Source organism: Aspergillus thermomutatus, assembly GCF_002237265.1.
Source record: "Aspergillus thermomutatus strain HMR AF 39 chromosome Unknown NODE_458, whole genome shotgun sequence".
Lineage (NCBI taxonomy): Eukaryota > Fungi > Ascomycota > Eurotiomycetes > Eurotiales > Aspergillaceae > Aspergillus > Aspergillus thermomutatus.
Genome location: NW_020798508.1, coordinates 1 through 11587, shown reverse-complemented (window position 1 = coordinate 11587; position 11587 = coordinate 1). Strand labels below are relative to the sequence as shown.

General features: G+C 51.7%; 3 protein-coding genes across 3 annotated transcripts; 1 reads left to right on the top strand and 2 right to left on the bottom strand.

Moving 5' to 3' along the window:
• Window positions 1-223: 223 nt before the first annotated feature.
• Window positions 224-3336, top strand: CDV56_101457 (NEDD4 family E3 ubiquitin-protein ligase; the record flags this gene model as incomplete). Its single annotated transcript, XM_026755076.1, has 10 exons — window positions 224-243; window positions 348-370; window positions 468-506; window positions 571-676; window positions 739-872; window positions 947-2150; window positions 2212-2505; window positions 2562-2699; window positions 2775-3170; window positions 3237-3336. 10 exons carry the CDS (start codon window positions 224-226, stop codon window positions 3334-3336), a joined length of 2454 nt encoding a protein of 817 aa, XP_026609628.1.
• Window positions 3337-5722: 2386 nt separating this feature from the next.
• CDV56_100915 (uncharacterized protein) lies at window positions 5723-6884 on the bottom strand (the record flags this gene model as incomplete). The annotated part of the gene is made up of 2 exons (XM_026754534.1): window positions 5723-6362; window positions 6418-6884. 2 exons carry the CDS (start codon window positions 6882-6884, stop codon window positions 5723-5725), a joined length of 1107 nt encoding a protein of 368 aa, XP_026609627.1.
• A 582-nt stretch (window positions 6885-7466) lies between these two features.
• Window positions 7467-9638, bottom strand: CDV56_100482 (uncharacterized protein; the record flags this gene model as incomplete). Its single annotated transcript, XM_026754101.1, has 1 exon — window positions 7467-9638. The coding sequence occupies one exon, from the start codon at window positions 9636-9638 to the stop codon at window positions 7467-7469; it is 2172 nt and encodes a 723-aa protein (XP_026609626.1).
• Window positions 9639-11587: the final 1949 nt, after the last annotated feature.

The window sequence follows — 11587 nt, the reverse complement described above, 5'->3', positions numbered from 1 at the left end:
CCTCCTCCTCCTCCTCCGTCCCACGAACCACCCGCCCACTTTTCCACCACACGCGACCGCCAATCCGCATCCATCAACGTCTGAGCTGGATCTGGAAGAAAACTAAGTGCTGTCATAAGGTCGTCCTGTCTGTGAAAAGCGGTGGATGCACGCCGCGGATTTCTCTTTCGGCTCGCCCTGATCGGCCTTTTGCTCCCCAGAGGTGGTGAACTGCCAGCACAGCATGGGTTCCAATCTGCCAGCGTAAGTTTCGCCCCTCCCTACTTGGACTGGCATCCGAGAAGCGGGGATCGCTCTGCTTTGATTGCTTACGAGGACGAGATACTAACGAGTGGATGTATTTACAGCCAGCCAAACCTTAGGGTCACAAGTAAGCTGCAACACAGTTCTTGCCCTGCATCATCCCGACCCTCTCGGAGTTTCATCCAAGCTATTTTGCGATGGAAACTGACCTTGACTCTTGACAGTTATCGCGGCGGATGGGTTATACAAGCGCGATGTGTTCCGTATGTCTTATATTCCTGCAATATTGCTCTGTCATCCGATTATTAACTCTTGGTGCTTTCGCAGGATTCCCTGATCCGTTCGCTGTAGCCACAGTAGGTGGTGAGCAAACCCATACGACATCGGTGATCAAGAAGACACTGAACCCCTATTGGAACGAGATGTTTGATCTGTACGTCGCCTTGCATCTACCTGCTGTCCAGAGTGTAGTCGGTGCTGATTATCTTCATCCAGGCGGGTCAACGAAGATAGTATCCTCGCAATCCAGATATTCGACCAGAAGAAATTCAAGAAGAAGGACCAGGGGTTCCTCGGCGTGATCAATGTGCGAATTGGAGATGTGATTGATTTACAGATGGGTGGTGATGGTGAGTTGCTTCCGGCTCGGCATATCTGCGACATCAAATCGGCTGACTTTGCGTCTCTTACTCCGCCGAAACAGAAATGCTCACTCGGGATCTAAAGAAGTCCAATGACAATCTGGTGGTACACGGCAAATTGATCATCAACCTCTCTACGAACTTGAGCACGCCGACTACCAATCAAGCCAATGGCCTGCACCGATCACATGTTCAGTCATCAACGTCCAGCGGCCTCGTCCCGCAAGTGGCCCCGCCGACTTCACATTCCGCCACCACCAGTAGTACGGCTCCAGTCGATCCGCCCGCGTCGAATCCATCTCTTAATCCCCAGCGTGTTCCTTCCACTACCCGGCCATCAAGCACCGCCGCTCCCCCCAGCGCAGCTGCGGCGGCCGCCAACAATAGCCATGGATCTCGCACCAATCTCAGCTCGTTCGAAGACAGTCAGGGTCGACTGCCAGCCGGCTGGGAGAGGCGAGAAGACAACTTGGGACGAACCTATTATGTGGACCACAACACAAGAACCACCACTTGGACGAGACCATCATCGAACTACAATGAGCATACGCAACGCTCCCAGCGCGAAGCTAATATGCAGCTCGAACGGAGAGCTCACCAGAGTCGAATGCTACCGGAGGATCGTACTGGCGCCAACTCCCCTAATCTGCCGGAGAGTTCACAGCAGGCCCACACCCCGCCGGCCGGGGGTAGTGCCAATGCTGTTTCTATGATGGCAACAGGAGCCACCACTGCAGGCACCGGCGAGCTTCCTCCCGGATGGGAGCAGCGGACGACTCCCGAGGGGCGACCATACTTTGTGGATCACAACACCCGTACCACGACATGGGTGGATCCGCGACGGCAGCAATACATCCGGATGTATGGACAGAATGCCAATGGCACGAATACTACGATCCAACAACAGCCGGTGTCACAGTTGGGACCCCTGCCCAGTGGTTGGGAGATGCGCTTGACCAACACAGCGCGAGTGTACTTTGTCGATCACAACACCAAGACGACTACGTGGGACGACCCCCGCCTGCCGTCGTCGCTGGACCAGGGTGTGCCACAGTACAAGCGTGACTTCCGGCGCAAGCTGATCTACTTCCGCTCTCAGCCCGCTCTGCGGATCATGTCCGGACAGTGTCACGTCAAGGTGCGCCGGAACAATATCTTCGAGGACTCGTACGCCGAAATCATGCGGCAGAGTGCGTCGGACTTGAAGAAGCGCTTGATGATCAAGTTTGACGGTGAAGACGGTCTCGACTACGGTGGTCTTTCTCGGTACGTACTCTCTCGTTCTTGGGGGACTGATGTGATTTGCTTTTACTAACAATTAACCTAGTGAATTCTTCTTTCTTCTCTCCCACGAAATGTTTAATCCCTTTTATTGCCTTTTCGAATACTCCGCACACGATAATTACACCCTGCAGATTAATCCCCATTCGGGCGTGAACCCCGAGCACCTCAACTATTTCAAGTTCATTGGACGAGTCGTCGGACTTGCCATTTTCCACCGCCGTTTCCTCGATTCTTTCTTCATTGGTGCGTTCTACAAGATGATGCTTCGTAAGAAGGTCTCTCTCCAAGACATGGAGGGTGTTGACGAAGATCTCCACCGTAATCTCACATGGACTTTGTAAGTTATTGCGCGCTGGCATCTAGGGTGGTCCAGGATTTCTAACAATTCTGCAGGGATAATGATATTGAGGGTGTTCTGGAGCTCACCTTCGCCGTTGATGACGAGAAGTTTGGTGAGCGTCGCACTATCGATCTGAAGCCCGGTGGCCGGGATATCCCTGTCACAAACGAGAACAAGGCAGAATATGTTGAGTAAGTTGCTATCTTTCGTTGCCCTCTGAATGTGCAGCACGATCAGGATGAAGATATACTAACTGGGGTCTCTAGGCTGGTCACCGAGTGGAAGATTGTCAAGCGCGTTGAGGAGCAGTTCAACGCCTTCATGTCCGGCTTCAACGAGCTGATCCCCGCCGATCTAGTCAATGTTTTTGACGAACGTGAATTGGAGCTGTTGATCGGAGGTATTGCCGATATCGACGTAGATGACTGGAAGAAGCACACCGATTACCGTGGCTACCAGGAGTCAGACGAAGTCATCCAGAACTTCTGGAAGGTTGTCCGAACCTGGGATGCTGAGCAGAAGTCGCGTCTTCTCCAATTCACTACAGGTACATCTCGTATCCCAGTCAACGGATTCAAGGACCTTCAAGGCTCTGATGGCCCGAGACGCTTCACCATTGAAAAGTCTGGTGATCCGGCGGCATTACCCAAGTCTCACACATGGTACGTGAAATTCCCCCTATCAATTCTTTTGTAATTTTTCTGAGTTCAGCGAGCTGACGGTATCAGCTTTAATCGTCTTGACCTTCCTCCGTACAAGTCGTACGAAACACTCGAACATAAGATGTCTATTGCCGTGGAGGAAACATTAGGTTTTGGACAGGAGTAGTCGCTTTCGATTTCGAACAGTACAGGCATTTCATCAAGAAACAGGATTATCCATGCATCCCTTGTTTTAGCAGTATGTCGCTCGCCTTGGGTATGCGACTTCATTCAAAGCAAGGCCAAAATTGGGCGGGAAGATTCCCATTCTTGCATATGCAGATGCTGCAGGGTGTTTTCCTCACTACTATTCCCATCGCTCTTTGTCAAGTCATCGGTGCTATCTCGATTCCCTCCAATCGCTATCCTTCTCTCGCTCGTTTCGTCCTCATATTCCCCATCTCCGACTGACGAAGGTTTTTTGTCTCATACAATGTGCTTACTTGGAGAAGAACGTTATACCGTGGGTCTGCAAGGGGCTTCGGATCTTTTTTTTCCATACGAATCATTTTTTTTCCCGCTGTTATCTTTCTTTATCTCTTGTCGGCGCACCTTGTATATACTTGTGTATTATTTTGACTTATGGATACCGTGAAGCCAGAGAACATTCCTCATCATTTAATGGATCTTGTTGCATTGTCTCAGGGGTAGTGGGTTAAAGGAGAATGCTCGAATGCGTAGCAACAGCTTTGCATCAGGGTCTGTGGACTGGTCGATATGACCTGTCACTTTCTGAGGTGTTGATTAATCTGCTGATTGACATTCGAGGAAATGAGACCATTGAAGCTTCCACAGCAGATCACAGGACAAGGGGACGTTGAAGAATAGTACTCTTCGGTTTATGAGGCCTGCCTGCATGACGGATTCTTCACACAGCAACAGACCCGTCGCCCATGACACAAGTGACCACAAGCGGATACATTTCTCAGCCTGAAAGTCGAGCAAACACTATGCTTATGCTCCGTTGTCAAGGCCTGGTCCAGCCACACCATTCAAAAGCTGATACTGCTTACTGTGGCATCCTGTGGAGCACAACCCCAATCCATCCCGATGTGACGCACGCTTTGATGTCTCCTGCTTATGCATAGTCTGTCAATAGTGTCTCTGCTATGCGGCTGTTATTGGTCAGTCTCATGTCCTGATGCCGTGGCTATCTCCTGATCAGGGTGTGTAGGTTCCAGATAGAGTCTGATAAACTTTGCTGGATGAGGACCCTGAATCGGCTCCATGGTTTGTCCTGTACTTGTTTCTCTGGTCAACCTCGAAAGATACTTTAGTTGATCAGTAGATTGGTGGATTGGGCCGATGTATCACAGGATGAGCGGACGCAGCATGGCTTACTATGGATCTCTTCCTGCCGGGGGTTCTAGATACTTACTGTACTGTTTCGGCGTGCATCCATAGTCCTTGCTGGGTCTGTTGCCCAATTTAGCATTTCAGAAAAAGCTGTGTGACCTGACCATGGCCTTTAATAAGTTCCTTACCCAGATTCATCCGTTTGCTCTCCCATCTTCCTTACCGTGACTTCGCAACTGTCTGCTTCACGTCTCATTTCTGATCAAGGACACTTGCATTGCTCAAGATGCGTTACTTCACCTTCGCCATCACTCTCCTCGTCGCCTTCACCGGCTTCACTCAAGCGCAGCAGACGAGCGCAGCAGCAACAGCAGCAGCAGCAGCAGGCGCCGTCCCAACCGCTGGCTCTTCCTCGTCCACGGCGCCATGTGAAGCCCAAAAGTACGTTCCATCTATCCTAGGCCAAAAGCATTAATATACTAAAGAGACTACAGCATTCTCGACGCCTGTCTTGCCTCCATGAAGCCCCAGCTCGACAACTGCGGCCCGAACCAATGGAAATGCCTCTGTGAGCAGAGCAACAATGTCCTGACGTGAGTATCTTTTTTTGTCGACTAGGTATCGAGCGAGAATACAGGGCTGACGCGATCATAACGCACAGATGCTACAACAACTGCCCCGGGCACCCCGACAGCTACGGCGCCCAGCAGACCAAACAGTCCTACTGCAATGCGGCCAGTGCTTACGCCAGTCTGAGCTCTTCGACGGTCACCGCTACAACGACGTCTGCGACGAAGACGGCGGAGACGGCGGCTGCCACGACCACTTCGTCTGGCTTCTCGCCGAATCAGTCCAAGGGTGTGGCGGCGGGGTTGGCTGTTGAGGGTGGGAGTCTGTTGGCTGTTGTCTTGGCTGGGTTTATTGCCTTGTAGGCTGGTGCAGCGCCAGCTCGGGGTTGAGGGTGATGGGAAGCAGAAGGAGGGAGCGAAGGGACTGGCAGAGTGTGAAATATAATGGGTGTTTGGTAGAGAGGATTTGGAGTGAGGAGGATGTACTGTACTTGGGGTCAGTTGAACTAATCTGTAATATGCCATTTCCTTCAGGGAGAGAACGTGCACAATTCCCTCTGCTTTGTTCAGGCTGATAGGCATGTGAGTTAAGCAAGAGTGACGATGTACATTCCAGCACTGCCATGCTCAAAAAGGCGAGATAAAGACTCATCGTCTTCTCTTTGAGCTTCTCTTCTCCCCCGCTTGAACATTCTGATCAGGCTTCCGTTTCGTCCCCTCAACTTCTTGAGCAGAAGCGGGTGCATCCCGAACAGGATAACCCGAGACATCAATATGCCTCAGCACAAACGCCACTTTCTCAACATCCGCACAGGAAACCGCATCCAGTCTAGCCCGCAGCCGCCGTACGGCCTCCCAGAGCAGCCGGTACTCCTGCAGGTTGTACTTGACATTGAGCTCGCCGTTCGGACGTACATGCTTCGACGCTCCGACGCTCCTCTCCCCGCCATCCTCGGCGGCAGCAGCAGAGGGAAACTCACCCAAACAAAGCCAAAGAAAGACATCATCGCTGTAGAACGGCGCCGACTCGGTCGCAACAGACAGGATCAGCGAGGCCGTCGCGGGGCCCACACCCCGGAGCGGAGCGATCAGCGCATCTAGGCTTTGTTTGGGGAACGCGCCGTCCGACTCTGACTCTGACTCTGGCTCTGCGTCCGCGGACGCCAGATCGGCCGTCGGATCTGACGCCGGAACGGCAGCGAACGCAGAGGACGTCGTCCGGCGGACGAGATCAGGCTGGTTCGAGCGGACCAGGCCTAATAGTGTTGGACGGTGGACGCCGTGTTTCCTATCCCTTGTCAATATCCCTGAACAGAATGAAATAAGTGACTGGGGAGACATACAGCTTCCACTCCGTCAACCGCACCAGCTCGTCTTTCTCGAGGTATCCAGCGACGTTTGTCTTCGACCCTTTTTCTTCTGCTGCAGCAGCGGTAGCGGTGGCTCTCGCCCGCACCCGCGTTGGTAGAGTCCCGTACCGAAACTCGTCCAGAGCCAGGTACGCCCGGACTTGGCTGTCGATATGCTGTTTCTCGGCGTCTGTCAAGGTAGGCTGCAGGCTGGGAGAATCCGACGGGGGTTTCTTTCCCTTTGCTCTCGTCTTCTTCTCTCGGGCTGCGGCTGCTTTGGTGGCCTTTGTGGTCTCCTTGCGTCGTACCACCGTCTCTACGGTGGTAGGGTAGCGGGCGAGGAGGTCATTGAACGTGTCGAGGGTGATGTATGAAGGAGAGAATTCGAGAATTTCCTCTGTTTGCCCTTTGGGCTCTGTTTCTGCTTCATTTTCGGCGTTTTTACGTGCTGTCGGCGCCATGTTGTTGCTGTTGTTGACGGGTGACAATGTGTTGTGGGAGACTACGGAGTACGGGTGAGCGATTTACAAAAATATGTTGCAACCTCCGAAACATCACAGCGTCCTCAAATGTGACTATTGCTGTGTTGCTCCAGATTTCATAGATTATCAGATTAATTTTCAACATCCCAGAGGCTACGCAGTGATGACCAGAGCAAACTGTCTTCGTCTATTGATTCAAGTCTCATCTGCTAAAGCATAATGCAATCGTATCACCACACCAGGAAGGCTGAGAGAAACATTAAACACAGGCGAATTGTGGCTAAAGAAATGATTGTGTTGAAACCATCCGGCATCAGGCATCGCCAGGACCGCAGTAGTGCACTCGGAGAGGTTCAAGATCAACTTCAACCACGAAGAGAGCCCCAGGCGATCCGTACCACTCGCAACTCATTACAGAGAAAAAGAACAGGTCCGTGGAAAGAGAAAAGAAAGAGGAGAGAGTTACACAATTACAAACACGCGAGGGTATCCGCCCCTTCTTACTTCTAGAAAGGGGAAAAAGAACATGAAGAGGAGAGAGGAAGTGCGCCACACACAAGTCTAGAGCTTGCGTCCACTGGATTTCTTCGAGGCATTTCTTTTGCCTTTAGCGGAACTGCTGTTCGGACTGACAAAGCTCACCCGCTTCTCGTCTTTGCTCCGTTTCACCGGGGCAATCGAAGCAGACATGCGTCGGTCCTTCTTCTTCGTGCTACCTCGTCGAAGCGATCTCGACAAGGGTTTCGAAGGATGAGCCGCACCGCTGGCCATGCCCGGATCCGACTTGGGCCCCGTGGTTGCCGTCGAGGCCGCAGCATCTTCGTCGTCTTCTACATCAATGTGGCTGAATTCTTCATCTTGGTCACCGGCCTCGGATGAGCTGGGCTCCGGGCTGTCAGATTCCGAGGCCGCTCCGTAATCGTCATCATCGCTCACAAGGCTTGGGGCTTGATTTGACTCCAAAGTGGTTGGACTCAATTCTTCCCGCATGTCCTCCATGGCAGTTGACCTAGACACGGAAGACGCCGGTCCATAGGAAGACCGAAAGTATCCATTCATAGATGGAGAGTCGTGATTTGTCTTGTCAAATCCCTTGCGGCTTCCCGGCCGCTGGGATGCGGTTTGAGATCCCGTCGTTCGCATCGACTGCCTCACAGCACGATTCCCAAGAGGCTTCTGAGCTTGTGTCGCAGCGTCGACAGATGTTTCTGCTGGGTCATCTTCCGACTCGGCCCCCGAAGAATAAGCTTCGAGATCCATCGTCGTTTTCGCTTCGCCCACTAATTGATCTAGGTCAAGTCCCACACCCCTGCGTTGCATGAGAGAGGAAAGATGTGGGGTATCGGGAGACCCCGTGAACGAGTTGTGATGGGAGGCTTTCCCCCCAACGGACGTGGTTCGCTTGCCTGCTTGGGAATGCATATTCGGTGTCTCCACCGCAGACGATGCCCGTCGGCTGGCGACAGAGCGTCTTCGCGGCGTCGTAGTGTCACCGGCACCTTCCGGAACCGATGAGGGCGTCTTGGCAGATGGCTCAATTACATGCGCAGATCGAATAAGCGGGTGAACGAAGCCAGCCGCAGCCGCGCTGGGCGTTTCGTTCTTTCCAGGGACAACGGCACCTGCCTCGTCTACCTCGACGGGCTCGCCTGAAGCCATTGCGGCGGCATCGTGACTGGCGAAATTCCGGTTATGAGCGATGCGACAGTGGTTGATGAAGCCCTGAGTGCTCGAGAAATTATCCCTCCGACAGTCCAAGCAGATGAGCTTGACAAGCACACCGTCCGACTTTCGCCGGATAATCATAGGACCAGCCTTTTCTTTGGGCGTGGGATATCCACTAGGTAGGGACTGCAATTTGGCCCCGGCTGAGCCTCTTTGAGGACGAGACTTGCCGGCGAGATAGCCTCCATCGACGGGATTGCCACGAGTCGAACGACCCTCGGCCAGCGGAGTGCCGACAGCGCCGGGAGTCAGGGGAGTCCCTGGCTCGAGTTCGCCTCCATCAAAGCGCGGATCGGGAATGAGCCATCGCGCATAATGTCGCGTATAAGGACCGTCTGTGACACCCCACGGAGCTGGAGAGATCCGCGCCACCCCATTTCCAGGAGCGAGTACTGCCATCCCTGTGCCATTACTCAGAGACTGCGACACGCCAGCGACGTGAGATCCAGGATACGGAATCTCGGCGCACCGGCGCAGTTGTTCCAGCGCAACCTGGCATTTTGCGATCTCCTGGTCAATCAAGCGCAGTTCATTGTGCTTTAACAACACCTCCAAGCTCAGCTGTGCTTCTAATGTCTCTCTTAGCGTGTCCACGTCAATCTTGCGCGAGGCGGCCGTTTTATCGGCAACGACGGAACCGGACGAGCTCGAACTCTGGCGACGACGGGATGACTTGGATGATTTTGATACGGAACTGTTCGAAGGACTATCGCCGAGGGATGCCGGATTTCGCGACACCGCAGGTTCGCCGTTGACAGTGGTCGAATGGGCCTGCTTGCCGGCAAGCGATATACTCGAGGCGTCATCGGATCGCAACTTTGTCGCAACTGGAGCATCTTCGACAGCGGCCGTATCACTGGAATCGGAGCGTTTGCGCTTCAGTTGGGGCAATCCGATACTGCCGAGGCCTGGGGAAGCACAGTGTGGCGAAATCGCAAGCATCTTGAGCTCCTCCGCCATCACCTTATTTCCTCCGAGAGCAGAGGACCAAGGAAGCAGCCGAAACATGCCATGCGAAATATGGTCGGACGCCAGGATATTGATAGGTTAGGTTGAGCAGTGGAGACTTTGCGACACGTCTAAAGCAGAAGCCACGATGGTGATAGGAGGGAAACAGGAAGGAAGAAAGGGGGAAGAACGGCAAGAATATTAAATGAGAATAGACAAAGGAAGAGACAAAATAGAAGAGGAGGAAAATCGGCGTATATTTAGTTGTCTGCTGTGCGTTGAGGCCATGCACCGGTGCAGGCGAACGCAATCTAGATAGATAGATAGATAGAGGGAATAAGGTAAAGTCAATGATGGAGATGGGGTGGACGGATGATGCGGATCAGAGGGATAATAATAATGGTTCTTGAATTTGAATGTCGATTGGCGTTTGCGACCGTCAGAGGAGCAGCACAGAGCAGAGCAGAGCAGCAAGGGGGATCGGAAAGCGAGACGGGGGAAACCAGAGGAAAGCCCGGGATAGGGACAAACAAGGATAGGTAGGAAGATGAATAATTTAATTATCAGAGATAAGAATCAAGAGTCAAAAATCAAAGGACAAGGTAGGTTCTCAGTCTCAGGTTCTCAGCGACTCACATGCAGGCCGAGAAGGTGACAAAGAGGCAGAAGGGGGAAGCTGAACTCAACCACGGCTTGGGAATGATGGAATACGGGGAATGATGACGATGAAGGATGGACGATCGATGGATGGTGGATGGATGGAGTGGCGTAATCTATGATTAATAATAATAATATAACATCAAGAAGAACAATCGACAACAACAAATAACAGTGAAATTTAGGAGTAGATAACTGATGGCAATTAAGACAGAGACAGAGACAGGGACCAGGAACAGACTCGAGCAACAGTCAGTTGGGTGATTTGGGTTGTGTGACGAGGTACTGTGGTAGAGGATCAGGGACCACAGTTGTTGTTGTTGTTGTTGTTGTTGTTGTTGTTGTTGTTGTTGTTGTTGATGATGATAATATTTAATAAGGATACTCGGTAGATAGAATTGTTCCAGTGACTTTGAGGGGAAGATATCTGTCTAGTTGAGGAAGAAGTATGGACGGTAAGATGGACGGTAAGATGGTAATGGAGGAGGGGGATGGCAGTGCAAGTAGAAGAGGGGAGGATCAGGAATGCGAAGGGGAATAGTAGGAATGGATGGAGATGATTGATTGATTCAGATGGATCATGGAACAGTAGATAATAGCGCGGGATTGGAGTTTAGTGATTAGTTACAGTTATCTAGTCATCCTCTTAGCTGTCGATAATAATGAAGTGAGACTGAGACATCCTTATTATTATCACTATCATATTATTATTATCACTGTTGTCAAGGTCACCCAGTCACCTCACCTTCAGTGACAACAGCCTATCTACTACTGACTCAAAGTCTGTAACAGGCGGTTGACTTGTTCCTAACTCCCCCAGGCTGCAGCAGTCACAGAAAGAAATAGTGACCTGTCAAATCATACTGATTTAGACAAACAGGATGCATTTCCAGTGGATCCTCATGATGTGATCCGAGGCCTGGACTGGCCCATCCTATTCGGTTCAAAAGTACGAATTCAGGTTTGCTTACGGGGGACACTCACTCACTAGTACTAGGTAGACTGGTTATCAAGCAGTCGAGCCTCAGCAGGACTCGGCCTTTCCTTAGCATTACTGCATCTAGTTACTCCACACTAACTTATCTAAATAGCTATCTGCCTAGCACTCCGTAGGCAAGGTAGTAGACACCTTTAGCAGCGATTATAATATAATGCAACAACTCCTTTTAGGCTTAGCGCCTCCCCTTTGAGGGAAGCGGTAAGAAGCTGACATAAGCAATTATTATAGTTAACGTAATCAACCACCGAGCGACGAATACCACCGAGCGACGAATTTCTCCCTACGCCACCCACTTCCTTTCTTCAACGCGTTGTTTTATCACCACTATTATTAAAAATGCCTTTATCTCAAG